We start from the raw sequence: 18,290 nt of genomic DNA on the forward strand, positions 1-18,290 counted from the left end.
AGCCTTGTTGAGCAAAATACTTTTTTTTTTTTTTTACATGACAAACCCCAGACTTTTCAACGGTATGTAGGCTATATACTATCACATTGAAAATCTGGGATTTTTTATCTACATCTTGGAATAAAGTTAAGAAACGTTATGATGTGAAATGAAGAACAGATATTTGAGAAATCTGCACTATTTTTAGGTCACCAATCAAATAAATTTGACATCGGTTATATGTTCTTTCTTTATACAGTCTTGGAGTTAAAGCAACTTGATAATGAAGAACTGCAGCTATTGTTATCAGACTTTTTGACTGATAATTCTGTTGGTTGCATTAATACTTCAGATGGTATTGTAACTGTATACTGAAATAAAAGACCAGGAGAGTGCTTTGTGTGGTGGAAAGCTTAACGCTTATACTATGCCACCTTGTGGTCATAATTGTGAGCAAACATTGAGAATGAAAAATTACTTATAAGGATAGTTCACCCAGAAATGCTGCAAAAAAATTCTGTCATCATTTACTCACCCTCAAGTTTTTCCAACCCTTCATGAATTCCTTTCATTTGCTGACCACAAAACATTTTTTTAAAAGAATGTCGGTATCCAAACAGTTGATGGACCCCATTGACTTCCATAGTATGAAAGAAAAAACACTATGGAAGTCAATGATGCCCATCAACTTGCATTCTTCAAAATATCTTCTTTTGTGTTCAGCAGAAGAAATAAATTCATGCAGGTTTGGAAAAACGTGAGTGAGTAAACGACATTTAAACGAAAATTTAACTATCCCTTAAGTAATACAAAACAGGACTACTTGGTAGACACGATTTCTCATTAACATTTATTTATTATTTTTTTTCCCATACAGTTTCTCATAACCAATTTTAGGGTACCTTTTTAACATTTTCCAATTATTTACATCTGTACAGAGAAAGCACACATACAAGTATATGTGTATGTATACATGTACTACAGTTTAGACTACAAGCATTTACACAGAGGAGAACAAAACAAAAATCCCATCTCAATCCCAAAAGTATTGTGCTACACAAATGTAGTGAGGAAGGCTTCAGGCACCTCTACCACATCATCCTTTTTTCTACACTTTGGGAATTGAAAAAGAAAATAAACAAACAAAACAAACAAAAAAAAAATCCTCCATACTGTCATCTAAAAAGTTAAGGCAGAGACATTTTTTTTTTCAAGTTTAAATAAAATTCAAGTTTTCAAACACTGTTAATTTATATGTGATGTTTCTTTTTAGTTTGTTTCTTTTTTGAACATCTGAATGGTTTATGTAATGAAACCATTACTTCGACCATGGTACGCTTCATTTATTGATGGAAAAATGATCAGTTGCATTCAAAGAGTCAGAAAAATCAACAGAAACTTTTTTTTGATTAACCGAGAAAAAAAATACTCACAGGGAAGATACAAGAATATATAAACAACAGACGCCATGACAAACATCTCAAAGCATTCTGCACGTGCTCCACGTTGCAGGAAGACATCAAAACAAAATAAACTGTCTGTCTCTCAAGACGGTTTCAAACTCGATTGAGAACCAATGAACTGAACAATGAACAGCATGAACGAGAGTGACACTGAAACGCAAAGTCTGCATAAAGGAGAACCTCCACAAAACAACGCTGGTCCATGTGTGCTGAAGGCTCAGATCTTTTTGCTCTTGATGTATACGTCACTATATAAATGTACACGATCCCACTCATATAGTCGTGGTGATATGAAAGCGAATCGGTGAGGGTCAAACGACAGACGTTGGTGCGTTGGTGACTTTCCCTCCGTTAATATAGATAAAAGCACCAAAGAAACCATGTGACGAACCATAGCACCACACCAGGATAACAAACGAAGCTAAGAAGCAAATTATATATCCATCTATCATTTAAATCACAGCAGACTAGGCACATGAACACTTCACCCTCGCAACCTGAGGACTTCGCAGTGTGAAGATCTTCCAGAATCGAATGAAGAGGCATCAGAGTGGATTCTTCCCAAACAATTGGCGAATAGGAAAATAAGGAAAAGAAATTATTCAGCAAACCAATGTGTGCCATTAAAAGGTTAAAAAGAAAAGAAAAAAGTAAAAGAAAGCATGCACACAAGAACAGGTATACATACACCTGCTACAATATCACATCAGTACAATTTGATAGAGGATTAGCATGTAAAAAAATAATTCAGAGCTCCAAAATAAACGTCACTCCAGTGCTGGAACATCCAAACATAAAAACAGAACACAAAACAGATTTACACAAAAGTCTCACTCATGCAGTTGTAATGGCTGGCACGGCCGAGATTCGCACCAGTACCAAGACACTCAAGGTTAGCAAAATTATATACATATCAGTTAAAAAAGAAAAGAAAGCAAAAACAAACAAAAAAAATAAGTGTTTCAGGATCAGCACTATTCAAAATCAGTATTTCCTCCCAACAGCACTATTTGAAGTTTTAACCCCAAAATAAAGTTGAGCTCTGACAAAACATTTTTAAATAGTTAATCTCCAACTGGTGCTGGTTCATTAATCCCATTTTCCTTGGAAAACAACTAAAGATCTTGTAATTGAAAAACAAAAACGACAGAAAGGACAACAAAAATATTCAGAGAACCCTTATGCACAAGTGCTTTTGTCTGTAGGCCCTGATTCCAGTGACAAGCTGTCTGTGTGTGCACTCACAGAGACCGTGAGATAAGAGGGATTTTTTTTTTCTTTCTTTCTGAGCAGCCCTGACAAAGTTTTTGTTCCCTTTCGGTCCTGGAAGCAAAGCGGAGGCTCTCAGGATTGGTGGAAGGAAGCTGTCGTGTCGCCGCTCGCTCGTTCCCCAGCGCTCTGATGAGATTTCACTGTCTCTCTGGGACAAGCCGTCACCGTGGATTTGGCAGGTGCGGGTGCTGATTCTCTGCATCTGCGTTCTGCCGAGTCAGGAGTCTTGATGTCTTCGGCGGTGGAGCTGGGAGGCCGGGGATCCGCTGACGGCTGCTGTGTTGGTGCCTCCCTTATCCTCTGACAGATCTCTGCGTAGCTCGGCTTCCGGGGCTCCTGGTCAAACGCAACATATGAATGAAATTAATCAATTTAGCCAATCAATCTTGCATAGTTAAAAAAAATTCATTCTTTGTAACATATATATTAAAGAGACAGTGCTTCAAACCATCTGTGTACATTAAGTGCATGCTGAACAGGATCTTTTATCAAATGATTTTTCTTACGCTCACTAAATCTGCATTTATCATCAAAATATAGTAAAAACAGTATATTGTGAAAAATTATTATGATTTAAATTATATTTTTATTGTAATATATTTTTAAATGGAATTTATTCCTGTGATGGCAAATCTGAATTTTCAGCATCATTACTCCAGTCTTCATTGTCACAGGATCATTCAGAAGTCATTCTAATATGCTGATATGCTGCTCAAGAAACATTTCTTCTTATCAATGTTGAAAATAGTTGTGCGGTTTAATATTTTAGTGGAATCTGTGACACTTTTTTCCAGGATACTTTGATGAATAGAACAGTATTTATTTAAAACAGAATTTTTTCATGACATTATGAATTTTTTGACACCATTTCCAAAGGGGCGTCACCAATGGACGTCGCTCAAATGCCTCTGGGCGCAATTGGATAGACCTAAAACCAATCAGAGCGATCGTCATCGCGTAAAGCCCACCTCAATGTTTGTGCCTCGATTTGGAAAAATTGGAAATGGGCTTGAATGGGCTCTTGGCCAGACGGACTTGCAGAGCAAATCTCAAATTTGCGGTAGTTCGTCAGGGTTTTCCCAGGCTAGTTAAAGACTGAAGGAACTGATGGAATAGAGCGCAACAGTTCCATAATGAAACATGCTTCTGTAGAAGACACAAGTCTCGCAAGTTCAATAGTGTAAAAATAGTGTAACTGCTGAATTCCCGATAAAGAACGACACTAACCACAATCAGAGAGGTTGTTTTACCATAGAAACTGAAATCATGGCATAATAGCTTGACCACCTACTCCCATGAACCGTTTGAGCCATTGAGTTGCTCTACCTACATATATAATTAAACATACCTGAATATGTTAATATAAAAATAAAACGTGTAATATACACAAGTCGTTTTTTACTGTACTTTTGATTCAATCAATTACTAACACTTACTGTTATTGGATTGCTCAGCAGTGCGGTTTTAGCAGCTTGTGTATCTGAGCATTTCTCTGCAGGTGTCTGCGTCTCTTTAGGTTTTTCTACAGTTGTCAGGCTGTAAAAAAACAACAACAACAAAAAAAAAAAAGTCCATATATTAAAATGTGCCATTTTCTACAGTTTACATTTTCCCCCTCCAGAAGCACACTTGTATTAGTCAATGTTTTTTGCAGCAAATCAATTTAATTTTATGTGATTATTTTACCAACTAAAGCCGTTTTGTTTCTGTACCTTTAACACTTTATATAAATGATCTATTATGATTAGATTAGATTTATGATTAACTCATTCTAACATAACTACTCACAGTAGAAACACCACCTCTGAAAAAAATTGCTGAATATTGCACGATTCAATAGGTGTTTCTCAATGAAATCTTTAAAGTGCTGCAAGCAATTTATTTTGGAATTCCACACATGAATATATCCCCACATTCTGACGGAATCCTGAGAAATTGCACCTGTCACTGTGACAGCTGTAAACTTGCTTTAGAAGAAGAAAAGCAGTAAGGAGGCCTTGCTCCTGGCTTTTAAGCCAATCAGAAATACTGTAATATGCACATATGTCTGTGAATCATTTTGAGTCTTCTGAAAGTACAGTTTAAGAGACCGTGCGATTAAAATAAGCAAAACAGCTGAACATCAGTTACCATCTGAAATCATTTGCAACATCTTTAAGTGAAAACCGATGTCACATTTATTGATCAGTTATTCATAAATATCCATTGAACCCACTTTGAAAGGGCTGGAGAGGGCGAGTGTTGATGGTCCACTGGGGTCTGAGCAGCAGGAGCAGGAGCAGGAGCAGGAACGGGAGCAGGAGCAGGAGCGGTAGAAGCCTGCACGGATTCTTTGGAGGTCCCTGAGATCACACGGCTGGTGACCACATCCTTATTTAGAGGCTGTGGAGAGACAAAGGGGCCTCTGTGAAACTCCTAAGGCAAGGACAGCATGAACAAACATAACAGCTGGACAGCAGGAACTCTCTCTCACACACGCACGCTCTAAAGCACTCAAAACACCCAAGGACTTGTGGTTATGATTGACAGCCAGGTCTGTTGTTAACATGGCATTCCATGCTTAGTGCAAGTTAATGTTTAAAAACCCAGAGCATCTGTTCATTTCTCTAGAATTCGAATAATTAAAGCTTTGAGATTCATTATAATTTAAGCCTTTTCTTCTTCCTTATTTGAATTTCAAAATATTAAGAGAGTTTAATGCTGCAGCACAAACACAGAAGACACACATTAAGGACTGAATGAAAGTCAACCTTGTCTTTAATCGCTCCAGTGACGACATCAGACAGCCGGTTGTCAAGGCTGTTTTCAGTTTTTACTTCAGGCTTTAGATTTCCTGCAGCTCCAGGCAGAGGAGGGAAGCTGGACAGGCCCAGCTCAAAGCTAGGGGACGGGGTGCGCTCCTGAACAGGAGGGGGCGACTGTGTTGCTGCTCTCTGTTAAACACACACAAGAAGAAAAAGAGATGAAACAATAGCCCCTCAGGGTTGACTGTATATTACACTTCCCTTGAAGAATATAAAGTTTTCTATCATAACAAAAGCAAAGCTAAACACAAAACCCTTGTGTATGCAGTGGTAGCTGAAACAAAGCAAATTACATACTGGAAACTTGTTGTCATCTCTCCTTTTCCTGTATCCATAGCCGCCCCTTCTTCAAAAGAAACAAACAATCAAGACAGAGCAATACGGAAAAAATTGCCACAATTTCTTATGGAAGAAGCTCCCCCCCCCCCATCTTGGATATTGTATTACCACAATATTTATGAAATTAATAAACAGCTGGTACAGATCGTACAGCATTACCTTCCACGGCCCGCGTTCAGAGAGTAATCAGCACCGTTTACTTCCATCCGTCCACTTCCCACCTGGTCCCGGCGTGGATAGCCTGGACCACTCGGTAGACGAGGTCGGCTACCCAAGTGATGAGCCTGTGGAGGCCGCGTCCCATTGGGGACTCTCTCCGAAGAGAAAGTAGTGAAAGCAGCAGGGTTTTCTAGCAGAGTGGTTCCACGATCTGTTGTGAGTCGAATGTGTGTTTTGTTATGGTTCCTGTTCAGATGAAAAGATAGTTATACACAGCTTTGTCTCAGTTGAAGCTCTTCAAAAGATCAGTAACTTTCTTTTTTTTTTTAAGAAATCTCTAATGCTCACCAAGCCTGCATTTATTTAATCAAAAATAGAGTAAAAGTATTGTGTACAGTATTGTGAAATATTATTAGAATTTCAAATAACTCTTTTCTATTTTAATAGTTTAAAATGCAATTTATTCCTGAGATGGCAAAGCTAAACTTTTAGCAACCATTACTCCAAACTTCAGTAACATGATCCTTCAGAAATCATTCTAATATGCCGATTTAGTGCTTAAGAAACATTTCTTATTATAAATCAGTTGTGCTGCTTAATATTTTTGTGTAAACAGATCAATCTTTTGTCACATAAAAGTCTTTACAGTCACTTTTGGTCAATGTATTATGTGTCCTTGCCGAATAAATTAATTTTATTATTAAGTATAATTTTTTTTTTAATTCCTACTGGGAGCAAACATTTGAATGGTAGACTAAATGTATAACAGATTTTTTCCCCCAAACACTGTACCTGTTTCGAGGTGCATATTGTCTGACAGTTAGTGGCGATGTTGCTGTTTTAAATGTCGGAGAACCAGCAAAGCCGTTAATAAATGCAGGGCTGGGAAACGGAGTAACCTGTTGATAGACAAAACCTGATTAAGTACCTCTAGTAATCCATTCGGATATTTCTCAGAGCCAAACAGACCATATGACACGTACCAGAGTCGGGTCCAGGTAGCTCTGGGTAGCTGACCAGCCCTGAGGAGTCACCAGTCTGTAAAGGGGAAACTGTTGCTGTGCTCCATACACAGGGGGGATGTAGTAAGGCGTGTAGCGTTGTTGGACATTTGAGGACACATCCACGGGCCGATACCCATTCTTTGGCACAAAGGTATTGACGGCAATGGCCTTGGCCTTTATTCTAGCCTAGGATAAAACATCAATGGACAAATTTTTTTTTTAAACTGCAAGTTTATAAACTTGTCTTATTGCACAAAATAGCCTTCAGTGCCGTCACATATGCAGTAGTGTACTCTACCTTTATTGGCTTCCCTTGAAAAGTTTTCACCTCTTCTCTGAGATACTGGTATGCCTGAAAAAGTGATGCATGCCAATGTTTAGCAATAGGAAGCAAGTTTATTAAAAATCCTGAGGCTGTAATCTGAAATGATCGAATCACAGGCAATAAAAAACATTTACCAGCTGAGCATCCGCCTCAGATTCAAACGTGATAAACCAGTTGTCATTGTAGGCAAACTCACAATTGATGAATTTGGGCAAGTTATCGCTCTTAAAGAGCGCTTCAACTTCCTGCACAAATGAAAGCCAAATGTCATATAGATTAAAAATAAGGTCAAAGCATTAAAGATGTTATTGAACGAGAGATGGCATGATGTGTACCTCCACAGGAGTGGCCTCAGGAACCTCTCTGAGAATTACGATACAGCGGTTCTGATTGGGTCGCACTTTCTCTCCACATTTGTCCAGTTGGACGAGAGGCAGCGCTGGTGAATCAAAAATGTATCATTAATGTCAGACCCAACAGCTATGTGTAACCAACCCCATTTTGAGAGTCTAAAATAAAAAGCCATAAAAGCCACTGTGACCCATACAAGTGACATGGTGATGAGTTTAAACTCACTTTTTAAGATGTCTGCAATGAGATCAACATCAGTGGTGAGTTTCTTGATTTGATCAAGGTTTGCCAAAGTCACTATTGGCACATACTGGTCACTGTCCATTTGTGAGATGAGGTACATGTCGTTGGCTAGATTCTCCCTGGAAGTGGACAAGAGTTTGGTTACCATCAGTCCTACACTGATTCAACATCTTCAAGCTTTGAAGAACGATTACTACCTTTGAAAAGTCAAAGGGTTGGCAAGTTTTTTTTTTAATTAACACTTATTCAAGGACACATTTGTTCAAAAATGACAGTCAAGACATTTTACAAAATATTTATTTTGCAAATATATGCTGTTCTTTTGAACTTTTGTTCATCAAATAATTCTGAAAACAATGCATCAAGATTTCCACAATTTTTTTTTAGTATAACTATTTTCAACATTGATAAGAAATATTTCTTGAGCAGCAAATCAGAATATTAGAATGATTTCTGAAGGATCATGTGACACTGAAGACTGGAGTAACGATGCTAAAAAAATCAGCTTTGCAATCACTAGAATAAATCACATTTTAAAATGTATGAAAGCAGGAAACAATTATTTAAAACTGTGATGACGTCACAAATTACTGTTTTTACTGTATTTTTAATCAAATAAATGCAGCCTTGAGACACTTCTTCCAAAAACAAATCTAACTGAACGGTAGTGCACATCCTAGTCCACATTGACATAACTGAGGTTACTGTAAGCATACAACAAATATTCAAATGCTAAACACTCTTAGATTACATTTGCATAAGTAAAGTTTGTAACATCTGAATGAAATATTAACACTTGAAGTCTAAAAACTCATTGGTCTCATTCACCAACCGGTTTTGCGCGCAAAATCTGCATACAAACAAATCCTGATTCATCAATAACTTGTTCTAAATTTTATTCTAAATTTTCAACAACAACAAAAAAAGCAAAAAAATCACATACTCTAAGTAGTCCTGTAAACTTAAGATGAAGTTTCATACATATTCCATCTTAAATAAATTTCAAAAACATACACACACTGACTGTTTATATACAGTAAAAGAATAAGAAAAAGTATGTGCTTTACAGTTTCTGCATAAAGATGCAGATTCGTGTTATGTACAACTGGCTAATCAGAGGTCTGTAATCTGAATCTGTATTAAAGTTGTTTTTTGTGTTTGAACTTCTTTTGAGGATTGCAAACTTGGCATTGCTCACGTATCTTGCTGCGCATGCTCTCAGCGTGTATTAAGAGAGCGTCATGTTTGCTGAGAGTGACGAAAGGGTGTGCGGAAAACCCTTATTTGGACATGGTTTGTGCAGGTTTTATGCAAATTACTAGCCTTGTGCATGCGGTCACTCATTTAGGATACTCGGTTCTTAATTTAAGGTACCTTGTCGGGACTATGTTGTTTCAAAGGCTTCATAGGTTTTGGGGGTAAAAAAAGCCTTGAACTCCCAGCCAGTACACCTGACAGGACCAGAGGTCCAGCTTAAATGGGATCAGTTGTGAAGCTGCAAGTAATTACCTAGAGAGGCAGAACTCCAGTGTTGCCTTCAGTTGTTCCCGAAGGTCGTCAATCTGTCTGGAGGAGTCTGAATCGTTCACCCCTGCACAAAAGACTAAATAAAATGATCATTTATTTAAGAATGTTATAGTTGAAATTAATTCTTAATGATTGTGACAGTAAAAATGCATAACTGTAAACAACTGAAATAGGAGTAGGTTGAAAACAGTGAACAAAAGACCAAAAGGATATTACCTTTCATATTGGTGTTCTGGTTTGACACAATGCCCTTCTCACTGGCTGAGCTTCCCATGTACACTGATTCTGGCTGCGCTGCGAAGGGCAGTTCTACAGAGGTAGATACCTGCTGTTCCTCATTCCAGTTCCCTTTGACTTCACTGTTGTTATAACCTAGCATGGACAAAACAAACAGATCAAAACCTCTTCAGACTGATAAGGTCAGTATACTAAATTAACAACTGAAGGGAAATCATTTTTGGAGGTTTACCTCCCGAGATGCAGTTTGATGGGTCATCGGCCGCATCTACCCACGACTGCTGAGAATCTGGGCAGGTTGTAGCAGAGGCCTCTGGTTTAGGCATATAATTTGCCCATGCCTTCGCATTGGGATTGAGGTCTGAGATCTTGGAGGATTCCTGTAAATAAAAATAATAATAATAATAATAATAATGATAATAATAATGGGTTATCCAATTGTACTAAGGGCTGAATCAATGTCTTTACAATAAAAATCACCAAATAATGGTTACAAAAACATTGGCCACTTAAGCCACACTTTAATATGAATTTTACTGCATTTCTAAAATATAAAAATCAAGAAGCATCTGAAAAAAAAGTTGCATCTTTTTTAGAGCAGAAAAAAAATTCTAAAAGTTTTTGCAATATATATATATATATATATATATATATATATATATATATATATATAAAATTAAATAAGATGCATGTTTAAAAGATAAAATAAAATTTTAAATACTGCACTGACATTCATACATTTTTTAAATGTGGCTAAGTGTCCAAATAATTTTAGGGGCCACTGTATAACCAAGCCAAACAAGCTGGTTAGAGAGTACTCACAAGTTCACTATAAGCATTCTGCCAGTCCCATACACAAGATCCTTCAGTCGCTAACAGGTTATAAGGGTAGGGTGCTATAAAACCCATAGAGGTCTGGAAATCCACTGGGCCAAAACCAAGGTTAGATTCTGTATCCTGTTGAGCATTTGGCATTGTAAGGCTTGCCTCAGATACAGCGTGGTCCCATGCTGACACCAACGCACATGACTCTATTTGGTTATCAGAAAACAGGACATGTGGTTCTTTAGCCCACGCCGGAAGGCAGTGACTAGAGTCCACCTCATCGCTCAACTCTGATTTCCCAAGAAGGTCTGACACCATATTCAGCATGCCTTGCTCTCCCTCCATTTCATCCGAGCAGCCTGAGCCCTGAGGGTTTTCCACCTGCACAGGAACTGTGAATAGATCTTTATTGAGAAAATGTATCTCGTAAGATGGCGTGGTGGCGTAAATGTCAACCTGGTCAGGCTCTACTGGTAACGGAATTGCTGCATTTACATAAGTGGCTTTATCACTCATATCATCAACAATGACTTTCAAATCAGACTGATCAAAGTCAAGAACTCCAAGACTGCTTGCTATAAGTTGGGAAACATGAGGCATGGTAGTTGTCACGCTCTCAATGGACACATAATTGCCGCCATGGCCTTGTATGGCACATGACTGTCCCTCTCCAGTTTCAAGTGATAGTCTTGCAGTACTCATGAGAGGAATGCTGCAGTCAACAACAGCTCCTCCTATTTCCCCCATATCTTGAAGGTCTCCCTGCTTCGGAGTAGATGTAACTGAAGATCTTTGAGTGTCATTGGCTGGCTGTTCTGAATAAGAGTCCAGGTACAGGCAAGCACTTTCCCTCGTGCAGTTTATTGACAAAGAAGTGCAATCAAAGGCCTCCAATACTTCCGATTTGCATGGCGGCTCAGACAGTGTATGTACATCACTGCTAGCAGAACAAACAGAGTCCAAAGAGTCATTGTTGTTATTCCCATTATTAAGGCAATTAAGCAGCTCTAAAGTTGGTATGAGTCCCTGCGTTTCAAGTTCTGACATTTTGGTTTTGCTATCATCTGCACACAAACAAATCTCACCAAGTACCTTTTGTTCATCCTCACTAAAGCATTCACTGGCAATATGAGTCTTGTCACCATGTTGTAAACAAGTCTCTCCCATTTCACCGTCCATGACTTGCTCTTGTGCTACTGCAGGTAATTTGCTTCCCAATTCCACTTCTATTACATAACTCACTTCATCGCTTTCTGGATGTCCTTTATTACAGATATCATTGTTTGATGTTTTTACAAACCAGGTGGCATTGCTCTGGGAGAGATCTTCCTCAAGAGGACAATCATAATCAGGTCCAGGCAGAGTGTTTGTGTGAACTTCAACAACAGAAGAACTCGAAGAACGTACATGGAGATAATCAGCTTCTTCACATTTACGAGCGACTTCCAGCAACTGCTCAAAGTTCATAGGAGCATTCATAGGAAGCGGACACGGACTCGTGTCACATGGTTCACCATCTGTAAAATTTGCATTTGGTTCTACATTCTGTTCCCTGTTTGGAATGTCACAAGATTCTGACACAATCTTTGTCTGGTCAGTGGGAAAAACACCACAAGTGTAGACGTGCATGCTCAAAGTCATGTCCAAGTTGACCTCTTCAGCATTACAAGCAAGATCTACACAAATACTTTCTGCATGAGATGGACTGCTCAAACACTGATGCACACCAGCAACCTTGAACATGTCAGATTCATTTGTCTGCCCTTCAATTTGCAATATACTGCACTGGCAAGGATTCGGAATGTCCTCCTGAATTGCTATTTGTCTTGGTTCAACTTCAACTCTATGACAGGAAGGTGATTTTGACAGGTTGTTTTCTTTATCAGAGGCCAGAGGGGTTTCAGAGCAAAACTTTAAATTTTCAATGTCTTCAGAGGAATCTTTACAGGGAAATCCTTGGTTCTCTGTCTCATCTAACTTTTCTGAAGCAGTGCTGAAAGCTGAGAGAGCTTGGGGCGTTTCTTTGTGAACTTTCTCAGGAGTTTTCTTGGAAGCACATTGATCTGATTCCTCAATAACGACTTTAAAATTTGGAAATCTATCTGCTGTGTTGCTAAGAGAAGAAATGGAGTAATCAACTTTGTCTGGCTCAATCAGTTTCTTCTCCTCTTTTAAGTCCATGGATTCTCTATAATCACCATTCCTGTAATGATTTTCCAGTTCCACTTCATCCAGAGGACCATTTAGATTTTGCTGAGGTGGTCTCAACATTGATTCATCAAAAACTGTGTTGTGCATGTTGTGTTCAGAACCACTCTCCAGATCTGTGGCCTTGTAACCAGAGTTAACATCAAGATCATGGTTGTTAAGTAGGTCAGCAGGTTCCCCCTGTGGCAATGCGGTATTTGTACTTAACTTCAACACTGACTTCATTTCATTTTGCACCAACAGATCTGGGGAGAGTTGATCAATGCCTTCCTCTAAAGCAGCATAGAGAGAATGTGTATTCACTGTATCTTTAAATGATGTGGAAATGTAATTTTCAGATAAAGGCTTTTCGTTTTCTTGGGCAGGAAATGGATCTGGGAGTGTTGTGTGTTCGTCATTTGAAAGTGCTACATTTACAGGTAGACTTTTAGTACACCCTAGAGTCTTCTCTGTGGGATCTATTTCTGTTTGTTGTGCTGCTGTAATTTCATGTGAAGGCCCTGAACCCGATATTTTGTGGTCCTTCGGGAGTGATGAATTATCAAACAAAGCCTTTTCAGAGACAGCTGGTGCGCTTGCGTACATGACTGCGTCAGATTCAGTCAAGGATTGGTGCCCACACTCGCTCCCGAGATCCTCTAAATCAATCAAGCAGATGCTGTAGAAACTCTGCTCTTTTTTAAAGCCACGATCAGTGATCAACAGTCCAGAATTTCTCTCTTCTGAGTCATCCAGATTATTCAAGCTCCCGGAGCATTTATTGAAAGGATGAATGGCATGCTTTGGAGTGGACGCAGGTTTTGACTGTACATGCAACTGTGTCTTAATCTGTTCCTCTTTTGCAATAACGGAGACACCAGAGTGTTGATCCTTTGAAGTGCATAACGGACTGATGCCCAGGGTATTTCGTCTGAGGGTGGTGTTCTTGCTCTTGCCAACTCCAGTTCTATCTGTGGAACAAGACTGTTGACCATCACAAAACCATTTTGCTCTCATTATGGCATTTTCAGCTATTCTCTGTTTCACAAAATCCAAAGTTTCAGTGTCCTTAATTTGGCAATTGTCTTTACTGTCTCTCCCCATTTCACTGGCATTTCCTTTCTGGACCGTAGCCTTGTGAATATGTGGATCGCCGACAGGTGTGTCCCAAAATGCCATCCCTTCCTGTACGCTGCTACGGCCTTCTTTAATGAGGTTGAGACCTGCTGACAAGTTTGTGGAGGAAGCATTACAACTGGTATCTAAAGCAGCGTTCACATTCCCATTTTGAGAAGGCTTCTCGTCGGCCAGATCTGCGACAGACCAAGCACAGTCTCTGACATCTTTCGATGTGGAGCCCTCAGGAATGGCCGCCTGAAGAAGACTTGTTCTCTCGCTGACCAGGTTAGGATTCAATTCTTTGCTGAAACAACACCCCATATTTTAATTTAAGAAAGGACGTCTTTCCAAACCGGTGAACAGAATCTTGTGTAGCTCCTCTCACAAGCTCCTCAGTGAGAAAAAGAGAGACAGAGGGTGCACGCTATGGCTGCTTACCCCCACCCCAAACCCAAAATAGCACATTTAAAATTATACAGCTGACTCACATGGGCCCATCACTCAAACGCAAAATCTCCAATGATTGGTGCTTCAATGGATGCTGTACTTGCATTATATGAATGGGATCAGCAACTTGGCAAAGTCCCAAATCACAAGGGTGGTTCACACAAATGCCTGTTAAACCCTTTCACAACACCCTAAGCTGGGCAGGATGTCTCTGCTGTTTCGTTATAGTATGTTTTTTAATTCCCATTTCACAATTACTTAACACACTTCAAAAGACTAACGGACAATAGTAGATTATACTTTACCAAAAGTGGAATCTCTTTCTCCTTTGCTTCCTGTGACTGCTGCACCTGTGGCTCCACGATAGTTTTTCCTTCCTGGTCTGAAGTCATGAGCTGTCCAGGTTCTAGCTCCGAACGCAGAGCTCTCCAGATCACCAGGGAACTGTGGAATGACGAAAAAAAGAACATAAATCAATTACAAATCATTTACAAAATCAATTCAATTGACAATGTATGCAAAGCAACTTACAAATGGGGAGCATCACAAGCAATTTGTTATAAGAATCAGCAATATTCACAGTGCAATATTCATTGATGATTATTCAATACATTACAATAAAACCAAGAAAGAAAGTTAACCAATTACACTTTATATTTATTTATAATTATTCCTGTACCATTCAAAAGTTTGGCGTAGTAAGATTTTCCTTTTTTAAATAAATTATTAGATTTAGCAAGGATGCATTAAATTGATAAAAGTGACAGTAAATGTGTTATATTAATATTACAAAAGATTTCTATTTCAAATCATTGCAGTTGGTACTAGTACTATTCAAAGCATGCTGAAAAAAGAATAACAGTTTTCACAAAAATATTAAGCAGCACCTCACATTAACAATATGAAATATTTCTTGAGCACTAAATCGCATATTAAAATGACTTCGGAGGGATCATGTGACACTGAAGACTGGAGTAATGATGATGAAAATCCAGCTGTCATCACAGGAATAAATTACATTTGAACATATATTATATAGAAGTTATTTTTAATTGTAATATTTCACAATATTACGGTTTTGACTATTTTTGATTAAAAGAAAATATGGCCTTGATGAATATAATAGAATTCTAACAGAATTTTACCAACCCCAAACTTCTGAACAGTAGAGTATATGTTATTAAAAAATAAATAAATAAATAAAAAACACTCCACATACATCAAAAACAAAACCTTAGGTTTTCTACTTCTAGTTTTGACTAAATATACAAAGGCTGCTTGAAATAAAACCTTCTGAGGGCTTTTTTTCTAATCAATCTGTACAGTAGAGCTGACTGGTCAATATAACCACTGTGGAAAGCATCTCTGAATTAGCCAACATCATCAAAACCTTCTTAATATGCTGAAAAAGGAATGCTACTTAAAACTGTTTGAAATACAAGATCTCTCAAATTGATCACTGGCACAATTGCATTCATGAGAAATTCAAAAACACATTAAAATATTTGCACAATAATATAAACAGCAAATATATGGGTAAAAAGCATGTATTGTAATGAAAACAACATTATATAGGCAATTAGGCATAAACAAAATGCAAAAATGCATTAATTTCCAAACTAAGACAATATGCTTTACCAAAAATATTTAATGCACTTAAAATCTGAATTGAGGATGCATGCATGCATGAGAAACTGTAGCATTTGCTTGATCGTACTAAAATAAAAACATACATTTTTGATCTGTCAAAGTCAAAAACTGTGTCCTTTCAAACGACACATGGGGAATGTTTACATTATGATAGTACCTAAACATAAGCGCAATGCAATACCATCTAAAACGACAATAACACATTTTGTGGTACAAAACGAACGACATGCAACGTTAATAACCACATGAAACTAAATGATGATGATAAAAATGGCTAAAAATATACTGAAGATGTCAAATCAACACAATCCATATGTCAAAGTACATTAATGCTGCAGGCCAAAGCCATAAACACAACAGACAGCTGCTAGCTGATTCAGTCGAACTCTTCTTAACTATAAAGTTAACTGCGCACGAACATATTAAGAACTTTTTAATTATTCTAAAAAATCCTACCAAACAGAAAACGTTGTATATCCGTCAAAGAGCTAATTCAAATAGAAAAACAATAAGTGTGTGAGTTAGCCTACATGCTAAAGACTGGCAGATAGTGAGAAGTAATGCAGCTAGCCCGAACAGTTAGCGCAAGTTGCTAACTTCAAAAGGTGAATAAACACTCCAGCTATTTACATTTGGATCAGATTACTTTATGAAACTATACATGGATTAAATAAGCGCAATAATCGTTCGCATGAGTTTCTACTCACCTGTATCTGCTCTCCGCGCACGGGAGACTGTTTGCGGGCCCGAGCGTCTGACTTCCACGGACAAAACTTAGAAAAACAAATCCACGAATCCGTGCAGGAAACTTTTAAACCACCACAACGCGTTCAACAGCCTCCAAATGCCACCAGCTCCTCGGTATCAGGCCTGATAGTGAACTTTAAAGGTCTGTTTGGTGATGTTTAAGTGACTGGCTAGCGTTTGTTGTCGAGAGATGTTAACAACACGAGAGTGAAGGTGTGTTATTATTCAAAACGGCTTGAGTCACAGTGCGAGAAATGCGACTAAGTATAACTGTACGTGCTAGTTAAACTAGGATATGATAAAGAACGGAGCCGCACGCCTCTTCCCTCCCCGTGTATTTGTGTCCGGAGTTGAGCTTCACTCTCTCGGCCAAACCGCACCGCGAACTCCCGCCCAGAGCCGCTTTATCGACTAGCCCGCCCACTCTCCACTGCGGCCCTTTCAGTAACTCAACGGCTGCGTGTTTCTACATGCGTTTGGCTGCAGTTCAATGAGCGCTGTCGATAGAGGGAGACATAACGCAACGAACTGTCTGGACTCCATAGGGATTGTGGATCAAATTAAAACCTTAGTTTTAGCTTTTTGGCAGTTATGGTGTTGCATTAACGTATACTTTACTTAAATTTAAAGCTATGTAAATCACTAGTTCCCATCTGGTTGAATGCATTTTGTATTATAAACAAGCTAACAACAAATGCATGCATGTTGTTTTGGCTTCATTTTACTCGTTGTGTTTTATTTTATTTTATTTACCTTTTTTATCATTGTTTTCCCCTTTTGTCAATGATTACAACAGCCCATTTTGGGTCACGACCACTGATCTATTTTTTAATACCCACCAGTTGAAAAACACTGATGTAAAAAAAAACGATTTTAGGCATTATATGTGTAAATATGTTTACATTTATTAGATGATGTTGGTGCTTTTTGTAAAGATGGCAGACTTGTAGCGCTACATCTGCTTCTCTGAAAAGGAATGTAACCAATCAGGATCTTCACTGAGCAGCACGTGACTCATGTGTGTCTGAGTGGACGGTCTGGCCTGGTTTGAAAGATTCTGTGCTTCCGTTTCATCTGAAAGATTTTTCGGTTGGTTGAGAGAGACTACGGATACTGACGTTGACCAAAAAGGATTTCTGATCTCTTAAAGCTGGTGTTGTTCTCAAACCTTATTATCTTATGTTTATGTATTTATTAAAAATGACATCTGTTTTTACAACCTAAGCACCATCCCAGATATGTTTGACAGATTGTAATAGTGAGAGATGAGATGTGAACCAGAGTCAGAAATTAACCAGGAAAAAAACGCCACTGAAAGTGCCAAAAATGCATTTATAAAGTGTATAGGCATATATATATATCGTTTTTATATTTCATAATTTTCTATAATAGGCTTATCTGGGTTTAGCGGACATACAGACACCATAATCGCCATCATATACAGAACCTGTATGTGCAGTTTGAGGGTCAAATGTTGTTTAATGCTTAGCTAATGTGGGGTTGTTTATTTAAATAAATAAATTCAATCAAAGTATTTGACATAAATAGAAGAAAATCATGTTTTTCTGTGCCCTTAATAAGGTCTAAAAAAATAATCAAGGGGAAATTATTG

The 18,290-nt window shown here is 38.3% G+C and overlaps 1 protein-coding gene across 4 annotated transcripts; it reads right to left on the minus strand.

The window, feature by feature from the left end:
- Positions 1 to 806: 806 nt before the first annotated feature.
- larp4b (La ribonucleoprotein 4B) lies at positions 807 to 17,091 on the minus strand. 4 transcript variants are annotated; one of them, XM_079863232.1, is made up of 17 exons: positions 16,639 to 17,091; positions 14,587 to 14,725; positions 9,936 to 10,083; positions 9,683 to 9,838; positions 9,449 to 9,542; positions 7,922 to 8,058; positions 7,681 to 7,784; positions 7,480 to 7,590; positions 7,319 to 7,372; positions 7,000 to 7,206; positions 6,809 to 6,915; positions 6,017 to 6,262; positions 5,816 to 5,864; positions 5,465 to 5,647; positions 4,930 to 5,096; positions 4,151 to 4,250; positions 807 to 3,050 (listed from the first exon to the last, which is right to left on the minus strand). In XM_079863232.1, exons 2-17 carry the CDS (start codon positions 14,671 to 14,673, stop codon positions 2,787 to 2,789), a joined length of 2,214 nt encoding a protein of 737 aa, XP_079719358.1. In that variant the 5' UTR covers positions 14,674 to 14,725; positions 16,639 to 17,091; the 3' UTR covers positions 807 to 2,786. The 4 variants fall into 4 exon arrangements, with proteins under 4 accessions (XP_079719358.1, XP_079719361.1, XP_079719360.1 ...); XM_079863235.1 differs by having other exon boundaries at positions 5,816 to 5,861; positions 9,449 to 9,530; positions 16,639 to 17,081; XM_079863234.1 differs by having other exon boundaries at positions 9,449 to 9,530; positions 16,639 to 17,081.
- Between the last annotated feature and the right edge of the window lie 1,199 nt (positions 17,092 to 18,290).

Source organism: Squalius cephalus (genome assembly GCF_949319135.1).
Source record: "Squalius cephalus genome assembly, chromosome: 25".
Lineage (NCBI taxonomy): Eukaryota > Metazoa > Chordata > Actinopteri > Cypriniformes > Leuciscidae > Squalius > Squalius cephalus.

Bases quoted from the DNA above. Each gene is read 5' to 3' on its own strand.
- larp4b (XM_079863232.1), bottom strand. From the start codon at position 14,673: ATGACTTCAGACCAGGAAGGAAAAACTATCGTGGAGCCACAGGTGCAG. The intron at 7,373-7,479 runs GTAAATGTTTTT...TCACTTTTTCAG, and splicing joins CTGAGGCGGATGCTCAGCTG to GCATACCAGTATCTCAGAGA. The intron at 3,051-4,150 runs GTAAGTGTTAGT...GCGTTTGACCAG, and splicing joins TGCTGAGCAATCCAATAACA to GAGCCCCGGAAGCCGAGCTA.